General features: G+C 41.5%; 1 protein-coding gene across 1 annotated transcript in view; it reads right to left on the bottom strand.

Annotated features, from left to right (window-relative positions):
- Positions 1-25,833, bottom strand: part of LOC306758407 (receptor-type tyrosine-protein phosphatase N2-like) — a gene marked incomplete at both ends in the record, with an annotated part of 265,555 nt that overhangs the window by 33,999 nt on the left and 205,723 nt on the right. The window contains 4 exons of the mRNA XM_079243734.1: positions 2,391-2,468; positions 10,461-10,534; positions 13,247-13,394; positions 21,732-21,926. Of these exons, the coding sequence (XP_079099860.1) occupies positions 2,391-2,468; positions 10,461-10,534; positions 13,247-13,394; positions 21,732-21,926 (495 nt within the window). The remainder of the gene's footprint in view (positions 1-2,390; positions 2,469-10,460; positions 10,535-13,246; positions 13,395-21,731; positions 21,927-25,833) is intronic.

The following is a 25,833-nucleotide window of genomic DNA, read 5'->3' as shown; positions in this document are numbered from 1 at the left end:
TTCCTTTAAACCAGATGAAACAAATCAGCCCAATAGGCTACAAAATTGTCTCATAGACATAAAGACTTGGATGTCTAGAAATTTTCTCCTCTTAAACTCAGATAAGACTGAAGTAATTCTCGTTGGATCTGAAAAACTCAGAGCTAAATTTTCCGGTTTTGTAATGAACCTGGATGGCATTACTTTAGCTTCCAGTGCTACAGTGAGAAACCTTGGAGTAATATTTGACCCTGACCTGTCCTTTGGCCCACATATTAAGCAGGTTACTAAAACAGCCTTCTTTCATTTACGTAATATAGCCAAAATTAGGGACATTCTGTCTCGGAGTGATGCAGAAAAACTGGTTCACGCTTTTGTTACTTCGAGACTAGATTACTGTAACTCTCTATTACTGGGCTGTCCTAAATATGCCCTGAAAAGCCTTCAGCTGATCCAGAATTCTGCAGCCAGAGTCCTGACCAGAACCAGCATGAGAGATCATATTTCTCCAGTTTTAGCCTCTCTTCATTGGCTGCCTGTTGAATCTAGAATAGAATTTAAAATCCTTCTCCTTACATATAAAGCCCTCCACAACCAGGCACCACTATATATCAAAGACCTCATTGTTCCTTATATACCAAGCAGAGTACTTCGTTCGCAGACTGCAGGCTTACTTGTGGTTCCTAGAGTCTCAAAGAGCCGAGCAGGAGGCAGAGCCTTTGGTTATCAGGCCCCTCTCTTATGGAATAAGCTCCCAGTTAGTGTTAGGGAAGCAGACACCCTCCCCCACCTTTAAGACTAGGCTGAAGACATAACAGTGTTGCATCATTAACATGTATGTCTCCTGTCTCAGCAGGTCTCCCTGGCCGGGAGTAGCAGTTCCTGTTGTCTGTTGTCTTTCTGTCCTCTTCCCCCCACACAGCAGAGGCAGATGGCTGCCTGTCCTGAGCCGGGTTCTGCCGGAGGTTTCCTTCCTGTTAAAAGGGAGTTTTTTCCTTCCCACTGTTGCCAGTGTGCTTGCTCAGGATGGGAGATTGAGTTGGACTCAACTCAATCTGTTGGTTTCCTTATATAGGCTGTTATGAATTGGCCTTCATTATGTTTTCCCCTCTGTCTGTAAAGCGTCTTGAGATGGCATTGCCGTGATTTGACGCTATATAAATAAAGTTGAATTGAATTGAATTGAAATTCTTTCAGATTTAGAGATGAGCTGTAGTTCTGTTTTACTGCATGACTCATTAGGTTTATATTTACCCTCCTAGTAGAACTGAAAACAAATATTTTTCAAAGCGAGGCAGAGATGGAGGAACGAGGCAGGAGGATAATGATGCCAGAATGGTGGCAAAGCAGTGGGAAGTTGGTGTATAAAAAAGTAAAAGAAAAGGGTAACGAGTTTAGCTTCTCTGACTGCAGAGGAAAGAGATGAAAAAGAGCATGAAGAAGGTTAATTGAGACTGAACACAGAATCTATCTACAACATACAGACGCACAACAACACTAACCTTTTCCCCTTTTGGCTGAAAGATTCTTTTGTTTAAATCTGATGGGATGAGAAGTAAGAGGAAACTACCAAACCTTTCACGTCTGAAAAATCCAAATTTGATCAGCATCTTGGGTTTTTAAGGCTCTTTAAAAGGCGAAGGACGTTTATGCTGCGACATTATGAATATTATGTTTAAGATGTTTTATTTTAACAAGAACACAGTTTCAAAGGTTCTGTCGTTTACAAATGAAAATATTAGAAGCTGCAAATTTGCAGTCAAAATGGCCAAAAAACAGAGAATTATTTCTGATAAGACAAAGTCCGGAAACAAGAACTTTTTGTCTATTGAAGGATAAATATGTAATAATATGAAGGCAGGTGTTGCTGGTAGATGAGCAGTAACAGCAGCTGAGATTTCTGCTCTCCTATTCACGTCACCGTATCACCAGGAATGCTGCAGGGACCAAACTTGTTTGATAAGGAGACCTTTCAATGAACACAAACACACACACACCCACACCTCCCTAGTGCTCCACTCTACAAACACATGTGCTTCAAGATGGCCAGAATAACTTATTGATCTCCTGCTATCCCGACTCAAGCCCAATCCAACATTTGAGACAGTAAGAAAAGTGTTTGTCGTCCGCTGCATTAACAGTATGTCCCACTGTAGCCTGCTGTGTGTGTGTGTGTGTGTGTGTGTGTGTGTGTGTGTGTGTGTGTCTGTGTGTGTGTGTGTGTGCAGCTGTGGTGGAGGCAGTGAGTATTACAGGGAAGGAGAGATTAATAATGACACCCACAGAACAAGCTGGTCTCCTGTGTGGCTTGGTGCACTAATAAAAATCGGCTAACTCTTGTTTAAGAAAGGAGACCGTATCGATTTTTCTGTCATTATTGTGTGTGCGTTTGCATTTATGTGTGTCCTTACCTGCCAGAAATCTGCCACAGTGGAGGGTAGGGGACCTTGAGTGGCGATGTATGCCGGGTTTCTCGGATCATGATCCATCTGTAGGGAGAGGAAAACAGAAGAGATGAAGCTGGACGTTTTATCTTTTTCATACAATAAATCCCCTTGTGTTATAATTAATCACCTTGTTTTCATTTTCTTTCTGATTTTATTTGTTTATTTATAGGAAATAAGAGATTCTGAAGATCTTCTAGAAAAAAAAAGAGTCTTCATAGACCTACTTGCCGACGAATTAGCATGGTAATATGTCAGACCAATGTAAAGTCAATGGGAACGCTCATATCAGTCACGAATTCCATCCAGTCATTTTGCGAGTTTTATTTTTTCGAACTAAAGACCTTTACACACCCAGACCGATGCCAGTAAGCGACAGGAATGTGCAAATAGTTTGGAAGAGAATTATATATCTACTGGACGCGAATATTAAAAATAATCGACCCCAGTTTGAAAAATAAACCTCTGCAGCCACAACCTGTACTGTCACCAGTCATCGCTGGGCCGCAAACACAGCTTCCTAACAAGATCTTTGGAGGCTACAGCAGCATCAGAAATTTTCCAAATTTATACAAAACTAATTTTTTGGGCTTTATTCTATTCAAATGTGAGACATGCACACAGCTCTTCTGTCCTGCCTGCTTTAAATGATCAGACCATCATGTGGTTTTTCTCACCTCCACCAAAGCCAGTTATTCAGCAACCAGTCGATCCACAGACCACTAAAACCTGGTCTAATGATGCAGAAGACTGGTGATCCAAGCCCTGGATCGCCAGTGAGCTGACAAAGCTACCATTGATGAAACAGAAAGCGTTCAGTGAGGGAGACAGCGCGTTCTTGAAGACAACATATAAAACAGCAGCTCCAGCAGAACAATGTCAGCGACTCAGGAATGAGAAGATCATCAGCTTCAAGTTAAAGCTGGGGTCGGTAATGTTGGGGAGCTAGGAAGATGTGGAAGTGGCGCCCTGCCTTGGCTCCTCCCCCTCTGGTTTTGTTCCTTGCGTGATCCAAGGCTTTTTTATTCGCAGCTTTTTCCACCAACGATTTTCTCTTTCTCGTCTGTTTAGCAGGAGGAGGAAAATAAACCGAACCGAGTCGGGAAATCCTTCCTGCATTTTCTCAGCTATGTTTGCCTTTCGAGTTTCTTCTTCACTACTTTGTATTTTCATCCCAACACGCCGTTTATATGCAGGGTGTGGCTATCAGGTATGCACTGCTAGAGGGGGAGGAGGGGAGCCGGGAGAAGAAGCTTACAAAATATAAGAAATGAACAACTTCATTTTGGTCCAAACGTTTGGATTGGTCAGAGTTTCTACAGATTTACAGTAAACTGAGGGGTCTAACTATATTTCTTAATGTTCATGATAACAGAATGTATAGACTGCTATCAGGATGAGGGACCCCTTCACCCAGAGTAAAATGTCTCAGAGCAAGATTACCTCCCCCAGCTTCACAGGGGGATCAGACTGATGGAAGTCCAGGCGGAGCTATAGAGCTGAACATGTAGGTTCAGTTCCCAACATCATTTAAAAAACAGAGAACCCACCCACATCTGGACCAAGGCAGCACGTTGAGAATCAGACTCTTTGACTTTTCAGACACTTTTAATGTGTGGAAGCTCCATGAATTCCAGCGGGATACCTCCACAACCACCTGGATTTACGACTACCTCACAGACAGACGGACCACAGGCTGTGTGTGGGAGATACTCTGATTACTCTGCAGCTGAGGGGTGTTTTAGTGAGTACAGAGAACAGTTCAGCCAATTTGTGGGTTTACGTCCTGGAAGAAGAGGTGGAGGTGGTGGAGGAAGACATGAACTTAGTGTCCCGCTGGACAAGAGACTAGACTGAAAATGCAAAACAGAAGCATCTAGAAGAAAAGCAGGAGCAGACTCTCCTGTTGGAGGAAATCAAGATCATCCAATGTCTGCACCAAAATCAGCTTTGCAGCATCTGTTTGGAGAGCAACATCAGAACCAGAGACTGAACAAACTGATCTATGAAGCTGGTTCTGTGCTGGGAAAAACTCAAACCGCTGAAACTAACGGTCTAGAAAAGAAAATGCTGCACAAGCGGCTAAATATAATGAAAAATTTTTCACACTCAGTGTGGAATAAACCTAAAAAGTCTTATTACTGCATTTCAGTTTCCGTCAGGGATTAATGAAGTATTTTTCATTTTATTAAAAATGTGCAAAATATTTTATGAGTAACTTAGCGTTCTTGCAAATGTATGTTTCAATCACATATACTGAGCCTCACATATAATAATATCAGTGTTATAAAAGGTTCCTGTGCGTGCAAATGCACAGAAACACACCGGCTCACATGCATGATTAGCTTTTATGTGGGATTTTGAGACACTTGTCACACCTCTGAGAGATCAATAGTTATTTCTTCAGCAAGAACAGCAACAAATCTGACTGACTTACAAGTCCTGCATGATGACGGCAAAAAGAAAAACCTCAGCGTTGTGTTGCCTTGGTACACCATGCACAATTTAGCTAAGAAAAGGAGGCGAAACACTCAGCAGGACTTCTTTCTAAACTCTAAATGAAAGTACTGAGAGCACAAGACTGACGAACGTGACAAGAATTTTAGAGAAAGTGAGCGACATCCCTGCTTATAAGCAAGCAAATTGTATGCTAAATGTAATAATTGGCAAGACTAATTTAGCTGGAAGCAATTACAGAAGAAAGGCCGATAATTTGGGTTTTTTTTCTGCACACCAAATGGTCTTTAACGTTTCTGTTCCTTTTGTGAATGCCAAACAATAACGCACCTCTAATACACTTAAAAGGTGGCAACGCAGAGAGAAGAAAGGTCACATGCTTTCAGGGATGTTTTGCTCGTTAAAAGATCCACAGCTGGAGCGGAGCTGCAGGCAAAAGAACTAGCTGGAGGCGGGAAAGTTGGTCTTTGAGGGCCGCTGTGTGTCCCTGCTTCAACACAACTCAAATCCAATGGATTCAACACACTATGAAGTTCTGCATAATGACTTATTAATTTGAGTCAAGAGTCTTGGAGCAGGGATACCATCTAAACTTGCAGGGTTGTGGCCCTTTAGGACCAGAGCTGGACACCCCTGCAATCAGTCCTTAAAGTGTCTCTATGATGCACATTTCAGTCTAATTTATTTTAATATGCAAGTCCAGAAGGGCAAGAAATAATCAAGCATTTTCCACAAACCCCTTCATTCATTTTCTATTGATCCTGTCAGATCAGCCCCTGTCAGAAACAAGCGAACAGAGGAAGCTCCGCCCTCTGTCCTGCCTGCGGGCTGCATCTGATTGGTCAGATGCTACGAGTTGTTATACTGAGCAGTAAAGGTGGGCGTGGCTTTCCTCTCATGAATGTGCACAACCTAGAGAAGACGTCACTAAAATTTTGAAGCAGAAAAAATTCTTTAAAACCAATCGTTTCCGTTGCCACGGAAACCGAACGTGGAGAGTGCTGGAAAACTCAAACATGCGTTTAGGCGATAAAAAAAAAAGGCGTCACTCATATGTTTGATAAGTATTTAACGTTACAACACCGTAGAAAGCTCAGAAAACTAGAAATAGCATCATAGAGTCGCTTTAACCTCCACCATGCTGCAACATTCAACCTTTGTCCAACACACTCGAATCAAATTAAAGTCTTGTTACGTCTGCAGAGCTGGATGACATGCAGGAGAGGGGATTCAGATTTTTTAATTCAAGTGTGTTTGAGAAGGGATGCATCTAAAAGCTGCAGGATGGTAGGTCTCGAGGACTGGACTTGGGCACCCCTGGTCTGCGCTGCAAGAATCTGGAGTAGCTCAAGATGAGAAACTCCAGAAGTGGCCGACTCTTAAGTGAGAGGCGAATGTTGTCCTATCTTCCTGTCTGTTGCTTACGTGCATGGAAAATGCTCCACAGATTGTGTGTGTGTGTGTGTGTGTGTGTGTGTGTGTGTGTGTGTGTGTGTGTGTGTGTGTGTGTGTGTGTGTGTGTGTGTGGAGGGGGGATTTTAAAGAGAAAGGAGAGGGAAGCAAACTGACGTGAATAAATCAAATCAGACATGAGGTAAAAAGAAAACTAAAAGGATGTCGACGTTCAGAGATGAGATGAAAGGAAAAGAAAAGCCTGGAGGTAAAAGAAAAAAGAGTCACAAGGACGATGAGAAGTCCGCGATGATGGAAAGACAGACACATCAGGTCTGTGGACACTCGGCTTCACTCTTCACTTTGTTTCTCCGCCTCTCTCTCCTTCCCAACCTCTGCAGAGACCAAATGCTTCCTGACATCTCCGAGTGTCTCTGGAATTAAACCCTGCCATTAATAATGGCGAAAAAGGACGAGTGTCTTCCTCTCTCTCTGTTCGGGATGATGTGACGGGTATCGTTCTCCCTCCTGTTTGGTTTTTGTCATTTTCCCCGGAGGAAAGGACAAAGTCAGACTCTGCAGCATGCCGCTCTGTCTTATCTGGAGTTTAATGAAGGTGACTATTACTGCTGTCTGAACCACAGCGGGGCTCAGACTGTGTGTATGTTTTGCATGCGTTGATTGTATTTGTAGTTAAATGGATGAGCTGTAATTGTGAGTCTATATTTTATCAAATAAAATAATTTATGCTGCCTGATTGAAATTGCAGAGGCTGTTAGGAATTTTATTTATTCACCTTTTCTGAATCTTGATTTGTTCTAAAGTAAAACATGTAAATTATTTAGACACTTTAGGATGCGACAGACATTCACTGCAGGCTTTAAACATGTAATTTTCTCTTTTTTTATTTTGCAAAAATGTCTTAAATTATGTTGGCAAAACGTGTGTGTGTGTGTCAGTATATGAAACAAACATTTTCAAGATATATGGGAACATCTCTTTCACCTCCACAAACCACATCCATTGATTGGACTGAGATCTGATCACTGAGGAAGTTCAATGACTTTGTCATATCTAAGCAACAAAACAAAACAAAACAACGAATGCTAAAAGCCGTTCCCTCATCCTGCTAAAAGTGTCCATTACTGATCATAAAGGGATCAGTGTAATCAACAACAGCGTACAGGAAGGGGTGGTTAACGGATGTTTGGTTGTAAGCGACTAATAGAAAATGCAAAATGAAAATAACCACACACACCTTAGTAATTGCACCAGCCTGAAAGGCAGATAAAAGCAGAGTTTTTATATTTTTATGCCGATGTCTGATGCTAAAATGTTTCTGCCATTTAGAGCATCATTTAACCAAGCAAGTTTTTTGTTTTTTTTTTCAATTGTTTATTGTCCATTTTTTCCCTATCCGGGACCTGATGTAGCGTTAGCTTCATTTTAGCTGATGGATGCATGTCGCCGACGCTCCTCTTCATGTATTTTTGGTGTCTTTCTCTCTGTTTAAACTAGTCTGGACCTTCTTCAGGTGCCAACCACAGCATTTTATTCCCTCTGAAAATGGCTCCTGACTACACATAAGCTGCTACAACAGTAAAACACTTCTATCTGGCGCATTTAAAGTCGTCTGCCCTGACATTTGGTCCAGTTTTTGAAGATATTCTTGGCCATATTTACATGCATAAACGACTCAGCTGCTGCAACATGAGTGGCAGATTAGCAGTTTGCTTTAATCAACCAGCAGTTTGTCATGTTTACTATTTTAAAGTAAAGCACAAGCTAAAGTCTTGGAAAGGAAACTCTTATCTGTAATTAGACTCCTATGTTGCTGCGGCCACTCCAGGAAAAAGAAAGTTTATTTTAATTAAAACTGGAAACAGCGACGTTTCACTAAAGACACTCGTATATATGACTATTACGCTGTTATGAGGTGGAAATGAAAAGACAGAAGATTTAATTATTCACAGTCTTTTTCATTCTCTTCAGTCTAACTCTTTTAATTCCTTTATCAAGAAAAGTCAATATAATTGCCAATGAAGTCTGTGAGGCTGATTGAAACTTGAGCTGTGTGCAACGTGCATTACAATGACGGTGTGCACGAAATTTTGTGTGTATGTTTAAGTGGTATGTGAGAGATTCATTTGGTCTTAGTAAGTGTATGCATGTGTAAGTGTGTGAGACAGAATAGCTGTCTGTGTGCTGTAGGTGCTGTGGGGAGCAGCGCTGCAACTAGCAGGCAGTTACAGGGTTAAAACTAGGTTGGACATGCAGATATATCTGCTTAGTTATTTACTGAATGATAATCAGCCTGTCGGCAAACAGGACAACATCATCCGATGGGGGGGGGGTCAGATCCTGATGCTGCTGCAGAGATATGGCCTTGGAATCGATTTAGTTACGGTTAATTTAATCAGGCATGAAGGAAAATAAAATGTTATTTACGTCACTGTGCTGGCAACAGATTAATGGGCCATAAAGGAACTACATGCAAATATGCAAAACATGATTATTTTTAAGGCATTTGTATAATGAATTGGTTAAGATAATGTGATGGAATAACTGTGTGATTATTTTTGCCTCCACCAAGTGTTTGCTTGTTTTTTTTTTGTCTATATGCAAAAACTGCTGAAAGATTTTCATGATTTTTTTCTCTGAGAATGGGTCTTGGTCTAATTTAGGTTCCAGCGTTTCGGATCACCATCTACATCCGGGTCTTATTTGGAGGATTCTTTACCATGGGGAGATTTTCAGTATATCTGCATATAACTCCACAATAAATGGTGAGAAATCCAGGACAAAATTAAGGTATAAATTATTATATTAATCTGGGAATCAAATAGTGCATCCATATAAAATGAACGTAGGACTGGAAAATAGACTGGAAATCACAATATGTGTGGAAATGAGCTGCATGGTGTAGGTCTGTGCTCTCCAATTGTTTCTTTTAGTGTTAAAAAGCATTGTTCCATTGCATTAAAGGAAAAAATAAATACAAAATCAGCTGGTTTTGTCCATCAACCATTGACCAAATTATTTTTAACATCAGTATCACCTCATTGGACAAGCTGGTATCCCTAATCAAAGCCTACATGACAGTCGATCATCTGTAAGCAGACATCTAACAATTATTTATGAAGTGGTTTTATGGTTATTGACAAGCTGCTGGAAGATGATTGCAAACATGTCATCCGTTCTGCCGCGTTCTGGTCGAAGCGTGGGAGAGCGCAGTTGGAGGAAATTCCGTAAATAACCACAGCACATACCATACATTCAAATACATTCATGTTTTATTATTAGTGAGTGGGAGGTGGGAATGGGTGCTTGACAGTCTGAATGCGTGTTCATGTTTCTGTGTGTGCATTTGCATGTCTGTGTGGGTGTTTGAACACACTGTGTTGTCTGTATTTGTGTGTGTGTGTGTATTTCTGTGCATGCTAGCTCAGTTTGTGCATCTCTTTGGGTATGTGTGCCTACATGTGTTTCATCCATTTTTTTTTACATTTGACAGGGTTTGCTCTTTTGTTGCCGCATAGTTTTGATTCCTACTCTCACACACTCTCAGCCGGGTTTTGGTGTGACGCCCAGATTTGAAATGCATAACGTTTCTGTTGCTTTTAATGGAATACCACTGTATCTGCCTCAAGGGGGACGTAAACCTACTACTCCAACACGGGTTCCCAAATTGATTCACTCACTAGCTGAATTCACATAGCTCTTTCTTCCTCTCCTTCCTCTTCCCACAGCTTGTTTTGCTGCTTAAATCTGTGCTCTGCCAAAAACATAAAAAAAATGGCCCCAGCAAGCCAAAAGTAACAGTAAACACAAAGTAGTGTCAAATTAGCATAACCCAAGGTCAGAAACAGTTATTTCCCAAGACCCTCCGGATCAATTTTGTTTTCACAAATGAGGAGCGAGCCGAGGGGCTGCACACGTGTCCTTTCTCACACCTTCCCCAGGCGAATACTCGCTTGGGGTATTTGCTGTATAGCAATCATTAATATTCATGGTGCAGAACATGCACGTAGTGTGAAGCTGCCACTGAAGCGAAGCAAGCGTTGCAACAAAATTTATATTGGGTGGCGGTAGGTTGCTTTTGTTTTCTGCGACGCCCTGTGGGGACTGTGGGAGCCTGGCATCGCGGTGGCGTGAAGCGCAGAGCTGGAATTCAGGGGAGGTACTTACAATTGGGCTGGCGTTGATGTAATCAGAGTTGCCTTGGCTGCTCTCCACCTTCAAGGTGATTCTGGAGTGATCATCTGCAAGAAAGAAATGAAGAATTCAGGGCGTTTTGTCTTGGTAATGTGAGGTTTGGTGCGATATATTAGATGCATTGCAGTGGGGTTTAGAATATCAGAGTACACAGGACTATGACCAAGTACAGCACAAGAGGAGCTAAAGGTTGATCAAAACCAAATATATGAGGTGTCTTCTCAGTTTTTTCTTCTTTAAGGCATCACCAGACAGGTTGTAGTGTCTGGTCAAGGTTTCATCGAACTAATATAAGTCCTGCAGAGATCCATACAAGAGAAAGTTGTTGCTGCCTTCAGTGGAAGATTCACACAACTTTTTAGCTTCAGGACGATCTGCTGCTCATCTCTGCTCAATTCAGCTGCTTTGAAAGGATCAATTTTTTTTTTTTTTTCTGAAGCCTGCAGTGAAAGCAGTAAAACAGTTCAGAGTATTTTGGTTTTTTTCCGCTTTGCAGAAACAAGAAATGCTTCAAATAGGAAGCACAATTTGTTCCTGACAAACCGCTTTCCCAGCTGACGATCTGGATTTCATTAAGCCTCGGCCTGGTGGAGAGAATGGGACAGCGCTTTTTTAGACGGGCTATTTCTACAGAAGCTTAGAAATTTTAATCATTGATGAGGTCTGTGCAGGAGAGCTTTAATAGAAAACTAATTTACAACCCTTCTGCTCACTGCATCTGCTCCCAGCTTCTGATAATAGAGGCCAGGCTCTGAATGTGCGGAGGAGTGTTGCTGAGAGGTGGCGAGCGTAATGCCGCTATGTTTTGGGCGACTGATATCAAGAAGAGCCGCAGCTGAATTTTAGGTTTCACTCATCCTTCATGGCTTTCTGTGCTTCACCAGAGGGGGAGGACACAAAGACATCAGTCCTTGTCCTCTCTTGTAAACATAACATTCACAGTATTGTCGATTTTAACATCAGAACATAGAAGAAGTCGCACTTCAGACCCTAAAATCTTTTTCATGGTTCCTCACAAGATTAAAGAAAGCCTCTCTTTGTCTCTGTGTGGGGCCAAGTGGTCTTTTGTAATTCCTACTTCAGATTAGAAGCTCTACATGAAAATATCCCTGGTATCCACCATTACACACAAAAAAAAACTTTAAAACATTATCAAAAAGCCAGAAACATGAAGAACGGTACTTATAGTTAGGCTATAAAACTCAAAACAAGAGTCTTGGAGAAATAATGAGACCTGTGTACAACAAAGGAGCCGACTGGCCTTAATGCCACTTCAGCATTCCTAAAGCCCGTTCCTAAAGGAACGTTATCCCCGGTCCCCATAACCCTGAGAACTGTCGGACCTGGATCGTCCTGAACTCTCCCCTCTCACTGCTTTATTAACACTCATAGTAGCTAGGTACTAAAGGGGTTGCTGAAAGTACACAGTTATATTTTAGCTGAGTGTTCACATATGACCCAACTTGATTTAGTCAAAATGCCGCTGTTGTTTGCTTTCAGAAGACTTTAAAGGGCAACACATTTGATCTGAACCTGCAGATGCAGATGGTACGGAAAGCTCTCAAACTTCTTAGAGCAGGGGTGGGCAACTCTGGTCCTTGAGTGCCACAGTCCTGCATATGTTAGGAGTTTTCCTGCTGCAACACATCTGGTACACATCGGACCTAATTAGTCATTGATTTGAATCAGCTGTGTTGCAGCAGGGAAACTCATAACATTTGCAGGACTGTGACACTCGAGGACCGAGTTGCCTACCTGAGTCTAAGAGATAAAAGGACATTAGCATTTTGTTATGGCTGGTGGCCTAAAATCTCATCAACTCCATCATCACTATGAGGACTGGCTACACCTGGGCGTCGACCAATTGCTGGTTGGTGATTGGTCGCTCACTCCCCCCACCTACCCGGGACTGGTTGGATCTCTGCAGAGTGCCAGCATAAAAGCCTCCATCAAGCTTCAGTCGTGGCAGTTGTGTTTGGTTTGGACTTGGTGCCACAACTTGCCACTTTGACTCTGCATGCGACAGTTTTGACTTTTGGAGTGTTGGGATCTACTGTGTTCAGTAACTGTTGTTGGGTTTTGCTTCCTTTGGTGAATGCTCTGGTTTCTGTATTTTGTTGGTTGTTTGTTAAAACCCCACTTTTGGCTGCTTGTTGTGACCTGTGGGTCTAAAAATAAATATATTTTTGTTTTCTAACCGGGTTTTTTCTTAATGTAATGTTGCAACCCCTTGTTCGCCTGGACATCCTTTATCTGGGGTCGTAACATTAGTGGGGGCTCATCCGGGATTTGTGTTACCCTATCATGTGACTTGTGTTAGTTGTGTTGTGCATTTTTCTTTTGTGTTTTTTGCCGAGAAGTGGGGAGAGAGTTCCGGAAATGGCTTTCAGCAGTTTTGCTTTGGAGCGGTTCCTGGAGAAACCTTCACTTGAACAGCTGGATAGCTGCCGTAAAGCTGAGCTAATTGAAATACCCGCCCACTTTGCTCTCTCCAACCCAAAGCTGCACCTCATGCGGTTGGCACTGACTGTTCAAGAGTACAATCTGCAAATCCAGCATAAAAAGGGGGCAACTAGTGGGGGCTCGCCCGGGATTTGAACCCAGGATCTCTCACGTGATGCATCCAAACCAAAGCCAAATACAACAAAGAGACGTATCATCCTAATTCTATCACCAAAGTAATTTACTTTGGAAGTCCTGGCGTCATGACTACAGACCTAGTCCATGTGACAATGCATAAAGGTCAGAATGGTGCTTACATGCCACCACAGCAGTCGAACGATTCTTCTTTGCATTGGAGTCCTTGAGGCCAATGGTTCTCGCGTTGGGTTCCGCCTGGTATGCACACAGTGCCTCCCATTCCTTCTCCAGCCGATCCTTATTCTTCAGGTGATCCTCCATGTAAGACTGAAGGAGAAGAGAAAGAGTGAAGGAGGTGAGGGAACGGTGGCCTCAGCTGCAGGAAAAGCAGGCGATTGATCCTTATCAAACAATGACTTAGTGAGAGGCTACATGGAAACATTTCTGCAGGGTTCCCCCCCTTGGTCAAGCTTGTGTCGACCAGTCTGAACCAAAAGATTAACGGTTTCCCTAACATGTTATTTCAATGTAACAAAAACTTGCAACCAAACATTCTGGGAGGCTGTTAAACATTAAAGAGGCACCAACTGGGGCAGCAAGTAATTAGGACCAGATAACTGTTCTCTGCTATGTTACAGAAAACAAGAAACATTTATTTATTTATATCTGCTTCGGTTTTAGTTGACAATATGTAACATCATAGAAGAATTCAGGCATTTATCAGAATGATTCAACGTGATTCAAGACCCTCATTTACAAACTTTATCAGCTTCTGTTTGAATATTAAAACTAGAGAAAAACCAAACACCTGGAGATGCTGTGGTTCTAAGAGATGATTGGCCACGTGCACATCGTCCTCAGGTTATTAGATGCACCAATACAGTCATAACCACAGTGTTTGCCTGTCAGTTCTGCTCCATGTAATGGCAACCAGCTCCAGCCTTACCATTATCTACATTCAGACACTTTTCATAATTAAGGAAGGCAGTGTGACTTTGAACAATTGCCTGCAAATGAACTTGGCATAAAAGCGTAACAAGTGGTCCTAGCCATATCTGATGGTGGAGGGGTGGGGTGGGGGGTTGCTTTGTTTTTTAGCAGACCTGAGAATCAGCAGCTCATGCATACAGAATATAGAAGATGGCCTGTAATAGATGAGGGACCGAAACGAGCTGGTGTAGTTCTTTAAATGGCTGCGGAGATGATTTATGGTGGCAGTTACAAATGGGGGCTGATCTTAATCACAATGAGCTTCCAAAAAAGCCCTAATGGCTTTCTGCTAAACGAGGGCAGTTTGTTAAAAATGGAAGGCAGCTCGGCCATACGTTCGGTGCAGCGGGAGAAAATGGAAAAGTGTCCTGATCAAATGCATTTATTTCAGTATAAAACCACTTCAGCAGTTCGTTGTGTTTGTTTGGAACGGCGGGCTTCATCTCTTTCTAGCTACAGCTTACATAGCTGGAAGCACACACACACACACACACGCACACACACAGTGTAACATTAGCTTTCCTTCCTGTAGAAAGCAGCTCTCCATTATATTTGTCTCGGAGCTGCTAAAAGCAGCGGTGATGTAACAGGAGGTTGGAAACTGCTACCCTCCACCTGCACACGGCCACTTATCAATAGGAGGTAGGATACATCAAAAAAAGCACACATGAAGCAAATGCATAGCCACACATCTAAAGCAAAAACACACACACACACAGAATGGTTTTTATAAGGTCATAAACACACAGACACAAAGAAAAGTTCACCCACGCGCTGAAAAGACGACGCACGAATGGCATCGCTTGCAAACATGCTACTGATACTGAAAGTACATACAGGGGATACATGTAATCCTACAGACGGCACACACACACAAACGCACATACAGTGTCCAAATCAGATGCCCCCCCACCGCCCTCTACCCTCCCTCTCCCTCTCTAATGCCAGAGTAATAGGGTTTTGTGGCTGTGTAAAGGGATTATTGCAATCCAATCAGGAGGTGCTGAGATCACCATGTGTCGGCCAAACACTGAATAATCCCCTTACTGCGGGGGGGGGGCTTACAGCTGCCAAAGGTGCTCAATAAAAAGCGCTATGCAAGACGGCTCTGCCCGAGCCGCCATTGTGGCTCTGGCGCGGCTTCTAAGCACCTGTAGGAAAAGAGCAGCGTGAAAGCCAGCTGCATGCGAGGTGAGATAATGCAGAAGCCATTTTGGATCGACGGAGACTGAAAAGGAAGGGGAAGTGGGAGGAAGAAAGAGACTGTTGCTCGGCAGGGGAGGGCGGCCAGAGTGGACACGAACCAGACGGAGTTCATTTCAAATACTCTGATTTTCCTGTTTTTTTTTAAAATGCTATCTTGCGTGTCCTCCGACCAACACGACCAGTTACCTCCAGTCTGTCACTACACAGGCTGCCATCTTGTTTCCAGTTAAAAGCTGACATCATCCTGATACATGAGCCGAACACTTCCCTCCTCGACCGACCATTAGAGGGATTTAACATCCATTTCCTTTGGCCTGTTCTTTCTACAGACATTGCCCTGTGACCCATCATCTCCACACATCCCATCCCAGCCGGCCTCACAGGTGAGCCGCGGAAAAACCACGACAAATTCCCAGCGCGGTGAATCCCGACGGCGGCTCCCTGCCGCACTATAATCTATTACACTTAGTTGGCCAGCAACAAAAGACAAGATAATGTGCTTTATATATAGAGTTGCTTAATCCTCTTAAGACACAAGCAGAGAGGATGTGTGGGTGGGTGGGGGAGGTAGCGAGGGGAGGTGCGAAGGGTTCTCGACGCAAGTCGCATGAGAGCGAGTAATACATTAACGTCGATAAGATGGTGAAAGCTGTTTCTCCTCAAATTAAAATCGGTGGGTGGAAGATGACATGGAATTTGCCAGAGGTTTACGAGAGGCAATTAATTACTTGGGGTGGGAGTGAAGGGGGGGCGTCGGAGGGCGAGGGGGGGGGGGGCGCCGCTGCTCATCAGCCACCGCGCTATCCCTTTGTTTGAAGCTTGTGATTTTTAGTAATCGCTCAACAGTTGCTTTACTGGAGCGCGGGGCAGGGTGTCACATGAAATATTTGCTTTTCCACAGCGTCGCCGCGCTCCTCTTGCTTTCTGATGGATCTAGCTTCTCGCTGTGACGCAGCTCTGAAAAAAAATCTCTCCCGACTCAAAGCTTCCCTCCCAAATGTGTCGACTGGAGCCCAGGTTTGTTGCCAGAAAACTCCATGATCGGGCCCCGCTGTCTCTAGTTAACGCCGTGGTGTGAATTTGGAATGAGCTCTCTTGTAAGTGAGATTTTTTTTTTTCTTTTTTTGGTAGAACTGACAGCTCTGACTGCAACACGGAAGTATGAGCAGTCACACAAAGGCACTGTTCCAAATCGTAGACAGGATGGGAGAGGGAGAAAAAAAAAAAAAGACAGACAGACTGGCAAGAACGGAGGAGGAGGGAATGGAAGAGCAACACGAAGAGAAAGAATGCAAAGAAAGCCTGATGTGCAAAAAGAGGAAAGCGATTGGTAAGCTATAAAGAGCGAGAGGGGAGTAGGAAAAGCAAATAATAAAGAATGGGAGGGAAGAAGGATGACTTTGCATAAAAGTAAAGGACTCTTGGGAAGAAAAGTGCAAGGTAATAAAAGATGGAGGATGGATGGAAAGAGGTTGCCTATAAATCAAGACTTTGGTAAACATTAAAGCGGCCTGGTAGCTTCAGTTATTACACTGTTACTACTGCCTGAAAACATCATTTCAGGTCATTTTCTCCTTTAAACGTCAGGGTCGCGTGCCCCGCCTGGAAAACTGCTTGACCTTTGAGCCTTTAAGAGGCTAAAAATCTCAGTGGATAGTAAGTTTCAGGTCTTTAAGAAAACATGGCATCTGCATGACAGCGGCGTTACATAACTCCCCCTGCGCCGCCAAATGTTTCAGCTGTGGGAGGATGTAGACGGGCTGGACCAATCAGAGCTGCAATCTGCCTCACTGCATGTGTGGAGCTGTCCAAGGTGCTGAAGCCTCATCAGCCCTGAACCTCCTCTTCTTCTCTGATTCCACATTGCCGTGCGTGACACGGGGAAACAAATGAGAGATATTTAACTAAAGAGCTCACAGCTTTCTCTCATTAGCTAATAATCACATAACACCTGTAGTGATGAGGAGCAGTCTCACAGAATCCACAGAACTTCACCTTTTTTTTGTTTCCACCGTGAAATAAAATCCCAGATCAGTTTCTCATCCAGGCTAAAAACGGCCCATTTGTTTTACAGCTAATAAACAATATAGTTCAATTAAAAATGAGTCGTTTTGTGTCTAACATACATTTTATATGCATCATCTATTTCTATTAACCCGCCTTATTTCTGGTACAAATGAAAAAGCAGCAAAGAAATCCGACTGAAAGGTCACATTTTCATTATTCCAAACACACCATAAGTCTGCATGATATGATCTCAAACACAATACCGAGCTCATACTTGGATCTGCAAAATAACAACAAAAGCAACTGAGTGTATTTGTTTAAATACGAGAAAAACTGATCCTTGTTTTCAGCTTTTTCTTCATCCCATGTCATAATTATGTCATAATTCAGCCCAATGTTACAGAAAAATATGTGATGTTTCCACCTGATGTTGTGACAGAACATGCAGCGGCTGCACTGGCCAACCAGTTTTCCCATTAAAATGCCAAAATTTTAAAACAACTTGTTCCTTTTTATCTATAGCATCACTCATGAATCATGACCACACGGCTGTTTTTCATGTTTAGCTAAATAAAGAGCAGATTTAACACATCATGCAGGTGATTAAGTGATGGGTGGTGTTTTTATGCAACTTATTTCCTGCCAGAAAACTGATTTGGAGACCCACCCAAAACCCGTCTCACAGTCCTGTCAACCTCATACTTCCATCGAACTCACTAATGTTTGGGATCTACAGAGTAATTAGGTTTCAGACTTTATTATTTACATAGTAGGATGTTCAAAATATTCCTGATTAGATATCACACAGTCCACTATGTGTTGATCTGGATTTCTTTAAATGTTATGATGATGTTAGAAGCATCAACATCAGGTCATTTTACTAATGTGACATCTTAACTAACAGGATCACCTTACAGGAACGTCATGTGACTTTCTGAAGGAGATGAAGGGTTGTATCCATGCTGGAAAAGTGTTTTTGACTTCCTTTAAAACCACAGAGTGTTTTTCTCAGAGCGACTTTATTTCAACATGTGATGTTTGCTTAAGTTCAGCCATTAAAACTACAATGTTTGCCTCATGATGAAAAATATAAACTAATTTTTCATGAGTTATGTCCAAGAAAATGGATATTTTGTTGGATTTTACAGGTTTACTGTGGTAATTTTGTTTTCCTTGTGCTGTCTGTAGTTTAACTGGAACACATTTCTAATCACAGTGAACTTAGTAAATGTGATAACTATGGCTGAACCTTCAACATAATCACTATTCCCTTTAATGATACCTGATCACTGTACGTGGATGCCTGCGGGACTATTTGCAGGATGGTTGTTTGTATTTAGCTTGTAGCATTTAAACATTTTAATGCTAATCTTGATTTTCTGGGGACAATCCAATTAAAGAAAACAAAAAAATAATAAAAAAAACACACTAATATATTTGATTTCCTGACTGTTTGAAGCTCATTTAGAGGATTTCAAACCTTAAATTAATCTCTCCAACCTACACAATCAGTGACGATGATCGAACTGGATGGACTTTATCCCTCTCCCTCCTTTCATCAAACCATTTCTACAATTTAAACAAAAGCGCTGGTGTTATTCTCATCAACCCACACACTGACTCTCCATTTTGTTCCTCTCACCTGTGCACAGACGGCTGCATCTAGCAAAGACGAAACAAACACGCCTAAAGATCTGTGTGCATTTGTGTCACACAGTCCAATCTCCTTCCATCCACATGTGGCCTCGGCACTTTGCATCACATCGTCTGGAGGGTGCGTTTGCAGGAGTAACATTTTAGCCTGATTCTGTGCTCACACACTCCAGAAACACCCTCTCTGCAGTGGCACAAGGGCTGCAAAGGGAATCACTTCAACCGCACACAACTCTGGAGCAAATCTCAGGGGTAATTAGTATCTTTGTGCCTATTGAACACATCAAAAAAGCCTGCTCTATCTCATCTCGCCGGCAGCTTCATAATGCACGGGGAGGGAGAGGCGGGGGCGGGGTGGGGGCTGGGATGAAGAGGTGGTGCTGCTGAGGGTGCAGGGTTGTTGAAGTGAGTAGCTGTATATCGCAATTATGATGGCGCTCGACAGAATGCAACAGAGGTTCAATAGAGATTTTCATCTGTCGGGTAGAAGAGGGTGAGAAGCCTGCTTATAGAAACTGTGGGTGTAATGAGATGTACGGAAACACAAAGGCATGGAGGAAGATGAGGGATGCAGCGAGATGAGAGGTGTGTGTTTGTGTGAGCGAATGAGGGAAATGATCAGTATATGAAGCGACGCAGACACAGATGCATCGGAGATGGAGCCAAAACGGTGATAAGATAAAGGACGCGGCGGGGAAAGCTGCTAAAAAAAAGAGGAAAAAATGATCAGAAAGGACATTAAAAAAAAAAAAAAAAAAGGTTCTTACCATTTAATTATGGAAATATGTCATTTATTAGGAGAGTTAATTTAGCTAAATAAAATGTGTCATTAAAAGCCAGAGCAGAGAGGGAAATGTACATTTTCATAAACCATCAGCGATGTTACAGCAGATAACAGAAAACCTGAAGAAAAATTTGATAAAGCCAATTTTTTTCACCAATTTGTGACCAATTTTGGTTGTTTTTCTTCCAATTTCGTATGTGGGAAGCAATTTGTGTTCCTCCATCACACAGTGATTATATTTCCATTCTTAGTCCTGTCAGACGTGTTGTTACAGCCTGCGTATCAAATACTGCTATTGTTTCTTCTGACAAACAAACAAAGTTGCTTCCTGCCTCGTCTGTGAAAACATTAGATCCTGAATCTTTTTGGTGTGGCCGTTTCCAGCAGAAGGTCCAAGCTGGTGCTGTTTGGTTTGTTAAATCCTGATTTCTGCTACATTTCCACAGCCAACCGTACCTTTACCTGGTAGGTATTTCATCCACAGATGCATCAGCTCTGTAACTTCTATGAATTATAATCCATGAATGCAACACAGAAACGAAGGACAAGAAGGTTTCTCGTCCAACACTTTGTGCTTTCTTCCTGTTTTGAGGCTTTAAACAAAAATGAATCCACTATTTAGCCCTGCTGCTTTGTTCTTTGTGCCAAGTCATAAAGGAGGTGATGACTCCTTTCACCAATCAGAGGGTTATCCGACGTTTTTAGGTTGGATCGGTGAGACTGAGACCCTAACTGGAGGGTGTCATTAAAGTGAGATTCTCTGCTGGTTTTTGCCTGTGGAAATGTGTGCTGGATCATATCTTACCGAACTGGACACGCTGGTGGAAAAAGAGCTTATATGTGTGAGTTTAATAAATAAACGTGCAGTCAGGCTAAAAGAAAAAACAGAACAACAAAACCTCATGAAATCTGAAGAGTTTTTACGCTTCTTGACAATTTTTTAAACATCTTATTAATTGTTTTTCCACTTTGTTTAAAGCTTGTTTGTTAAGTTTAGGCAACAAGCTTCCCAGCCAGGTTGAGGGTTTATCCCATAAGAACCCAGATTATGCATGATACATAAGAGTTTCTGAGACATTTAGCAGCACTTTATGGTAGAAACTTTGCTACAAAACACAATCTGAGGGTTTTTTTTTTCCCCTTAATGGACACTAGAAAGCAGAAGATTACACTATATGGTCAATATGCCTATAAAATCTTGGTCCTTTTTTTTTAAAATTAGATTTTGTTAAAGGGATAAATAAAGACTCATGAAAATAATTATCTGACATATCTGATCATTTTTTTATGTGTTGGGTCTTTATAGGTTAAACTGGGCTGGTTAAGTTTGAGAAAGCCTTTTGCTTGTTGTTCATGCAGTCGGGATGTAAACTCAGCTCTGACAGTTTGGAGATTAATTTCACAAGCTTAAAATTGGACATAATTGAATGCAGTGGTATGCATTTATTTTTTAAATCGAATTATTGAAATTCTTGCTATAAAATAAATGTCTTGTAATATTTAATAAAAGTTGATCAAATGTTACCTATAAAAACTCTTGATGTGCAATCTTAGAGCTGGTTTGGACACAAGAATGACATGTTAAGGTCATGCTTGTTTATTTAAAATGCAAAAAATGCTAAAAAAAAAAAAAATCCAGCCTGAAAAACCACCAGCCATTCAAAAATATTAAAATATCTAATCATGTCGCATCATTGTCAGTTCATTTCAGTTCAGTCCAGCTTTATTTGTATAGCTCCAACACACCAATGCATTCTGCAGGCATAATCAATTCATGCCTAACTGGGATCCGATTAAAACAAATCCATATTAGTCCAGTTAATAATAACTGTGTTCATACAAGCTAATTCTTAAAGAAATGATTGGACTGCAAAGGAAAGCCAATAAAAGACCATTAGAGCTGGATGTCAGTTCAGATGTGGGAAAATGTACATGGAGAAATATTAGCAGTAATCACCACCTGACTGCACTACACTTTAATCCATGAATGATATATTAGCAGGACTACCTCACAGGGTACTTACCAGTATCATGTGACCAGTGGAGATGTCCATGTTTGAGTGGGCGGGTTCTTCACTCCAAGAGGAGATGCTGCTTCGTGCAGACGGGCTGACGGCTTGACCGCCATCGCTGAACTGAGATGAGACGCTGTTGATCCTGGAGGAGATGGGCTCAGGACGCTCAGGCGGTTTGACCGCCATCCGCTGCCGACAAAGCTCCTGAGGAGGGAATGCAGGCCGAGATGAGTCACTGCTGTCACGCAGCAAAGACGACACTCCATGCACAATTTCATTTGAAGCGCCTTCACAATTAACTGACATAATTAGGAATAGAAACTCGTTATTAGAGGGGTTCCATCATATAGCATTCATAGGGAATAATAAACACAAGGGGTGGCAACACATACACAATGGAAACTAATGGAATCCACATGTGTGTGGTCAGGCTTTATAAACGTCTAAATCATTAAAACTTATATATAAAAAAAAGAAAATCATTAAAAGTAAACCTAGTCTGTGTAAAGTATCAGTTTATGGCTTGTTCTGGGTCTGTGTGCACTCTGACAGTTTAACATGAGGTGCAAGAATCTAAATTGCCTGAATGAAACTTGTTCTTCCATCACAGGAGGCTGAGCTGAAGCACAGCAGAGAGGGACAGGCTTGCAAACTGCATTCACACAAAAACTCAAGCCCACCTGAAGTTACCTTTGTCATGATGCTTTCATCCCATTCCTCTGTCTTTTTATATTTGAGATGTAAATATGCAGCAATCATTTTTTTTGCTGCTACAACATTGTCTATTGTTGTCTATTGTCTGAATTTGTGCTCATGCTTAGAGATGTGTTTTTATTTTGTTGCATCTTTATCCTTCCCCCTTCAGGTGAAGTGTAGAGATACTTCATTTTTTTTCCCCAACACCCACCCATCCTTCCTCATGTTATCTTTTCCTCATTTATAAGTCGGCGCCGGTAGAACTAGCTGCTGGGCCTGAGCTTCAGTTCGGTTCTGTAAACTTGTCAAATGTAAATGTCTGTATGTCTAACCTTGGACGAGCTGGCTTGAACCTTGAATTTCCCCTCGGGGATAAATAAAGTATCTTTGATTTGATTTGATTGATAAAAAGCTAAATGGACTTAATAAGCAAATGTGTGTTTAATTGGATTTTTACAAAAAAAAAAAGCGACTTTTATAAAAAAAAAAAAAAAAAAAAAATTGCACTCATTTATTCTGATTAGTCCGCGGTAATTCTATTATAACAAATCATCATTTGAATTGTTATGTCCTTGTGTGCAAATCAGTCATGAAACACGAAAATAAAAAAACTACAAATTCAAAGGAAAAGAGGAGCTTTTTAGGAACACCTAAATGCTAAATAAGTGTTTCACTTCACCAATTACTGAATACTGGGTTGTAAAAAATTATATATAAATATCATGAATGCTAGAAAGTTTTACTGGATGTATAATAATGATAATAACAATAAAAACTTTCTGAAAACTTTATCCAGCTTTGCCAGTCAGTCTCTCAGCAGCAAATACAATATCTTCATTCACACGCCTGAACAAACTGTCATTTTTTTCTGTCGGCTGGATACGTGACCACAATGAAATATTGACACAACGTCTAACTTTTCTCCCACATGTCTTCTCTGCACAGCTCCCAGCAGGGACGTCAGTGAGCCGTAATAAATGATTGTGTCACTCGGTACAGAAGGAAGGACAATGACGGAGACAATGCCGTTCTAAATGAAGAGCTATGATTTCACTCAGTCTGCTTTAAGGACTGCAAATGAGACATGTTGATCCTGCAGTAGCAGAACTGTGCTTTCATTTTAAGATGGAGAAGAAGAGGAGTGAGCTTTTCAGCGCAGTGTCTGTAGTGATTCAGTCTACCGAGGTGATGAGCAAAGGGCAAAGCTGTCATTTTAGCGAGCAATCTACATTCCCACCACCATCTACCAAGATCGCAATGCAAGAGGCAAAAACAGGCCTCAGCTAAAGGTTGTCGGGGCTCAGCCTTAGAGATTTGAGAGGTGAGGAGGTGCGGCTCCTCTGCATCCAAAAAGCAAGATGAGGTGACTGAGTAACTTCTGAGTGTGCTGTACATGTCCAGCTATAGGGAGGCAGAAAGAGGCAGAAAGAGGACATGTTGGATGATTATTTCTGCTTAAATCCCACCAGAAGCTTCGTCTGGATACAGAGCTGACCCCCAAAGTCAGAAGAGTCGCACTCCCAACACGGAAACAAAAACACAACTGGGTACTGTTGGACATCTTTTGACCCGGTTTGTTGTCCTATAAGGTCGTTTTAATTGACTATGAATAATCAGTAAAACTCGTCATTTTATTCTTGTAAAAATCTGGGGATGTTGCAGCGTGGGGAAAAAAATACCGGACAAATCATGTGAACAAGCAAATGGTTTATAATACAAACTCGCCTCAGCTTTTCTGGAGCAGCAGAAGGTTTGCTGGAGTTGTACTGGCAGTCCCAGTGTCATGACAGAGCTCACTGTCTGCAGTATTTCAGGTGAATATCAAAACATCTAAAAAATAACTGATTCAAAAATAGAAAATAATTACTTTTCATCTGATTAGATGTGATATGTTCACATAAATGTTAAAAAAAAAAGAAGTCATCTCAGGAGATGTAAATCACGGACACTCCTGAAGTTTTGCTGTCTCTTCTACAGGTTAGGGCTTTATAAGCAGGCTAAAACATTATCGATCCCTCCCCTCCGTCTCTGCATCTGTCTTTGGAGGAGAGGCGTTGGGTGGCGTCTAGCTTTTTTCATAGATTCAGTACTTATGGCTCAGCTCCAACATATGAAGTGACTCTTTTGGCTCCAAATGGTCCTTCATTGAAATCTATTGCTGCTCTTGTTTTAGCCTAATTTAGCTTTGATCAATAGTTTCTGTTGGGAAGCTATTCCCAGTTTTCATTGAAGTATTACTTTTATCCTTTTTTTATTGAAAAAAAAAAAAAAACTTGTTTAAAATTCTTATCAATTCCAATGTACATCTGGATAAAGAACCAGAGCAAACAAATCAAATGCAGCTTTCTTTGTTTGCTGTAACGTATCGGCTCTAAGAGCTGAAGCCCAGCAGAGAGGGAGGGAGCGACAAAATGTAATGATTTTGTCTTTTTTTTTCCGAGCACCACTAATTTTCTTTCAAAGTTGTAATTGGTCATCTTAAATATGCATTTAAAATGTGTAAAACTGCAGAAATTTTATTAAATCACATTTTTGACATTCACACTACAATGTTTGTTGGTTTAAGGAAATTAATATCATTAAGATCACATCGTCAAAGATTTAGGTACAAAGTTATTGCATGAAAGTTTTAATTTATTTCAAAGCAAACAAGGGCTTTAAAAAATTCAGTCCAAAACTGATCACAATTGAGAGAAAACAACATTTTGTTTTAAAACAAAAAGAGTCCCGATTTGAACTTTTCTTTAAACTAAATGGTACAGGAACTTCCTGATGATCTGTAAGTGGTGACATTACATTTTACATGTTCATTAATCTAAAAAGAACTTTTCATATTTATGTCACTTTATTGGACTTAAAGTTGTGCTATTCTGCTAATATCCATCTTTTTAATGAAAAAACAAACCTGTAAGACATTTAAACAGCAAACAGCTAAAGCATGTGTGCTACAGATGGTGTGAGAATAAAGGTTTTGCATCTGAAATGGAGCAGGCTGTCCAATACTCATAAATCAGTTAATAATCAGTCACAACACTAAACTCACACCGGTTCATTAATTACAAATAATACAAGAAAACTACATCACATTACGAAGTGGACAGCAAAATGAAAAGTTGACCCATCACCTGGGACATCCTTTATCTCACATTAGAGAAAAGCATACATCACACGTATCTGCCCACAAGGACGCCATCCACAACAGAAGACCTGGGCTGAATCTCCGCGACAATCTGTGTTTCTTAATGAGAGAGATGCTGATGATTAACCGACGGTGCGTTTGAGTGACGGTGGAGGTAATGTGAGCAGGCCTACAAGACTTACTCATTAGTCTGTATCAAATCTAATGGATGTTCTGTAGGTCGGCGCAATGACACTGATCTATGGGCTCGGATGCGGACTCATAAATGCGTGCAGA

Source organism: Telmatherina bonti (assembly GCF_933228915.1).
Source record: "Telmatherina bonti genome assembly, chromosome: 7".
Classification (NCBI taxonomy): Eukaryota; Metazoa; Chordata; class Actinopteri; order Atheriniformes; family Telmatherinidae; genus Telmatherina; species Telmatherina bonti.
The sequence above is the reverse complement of the archived record's forward strand: the minus strand, read 5'-3'. Positions and strand labels throughout refer to the sequence as shown.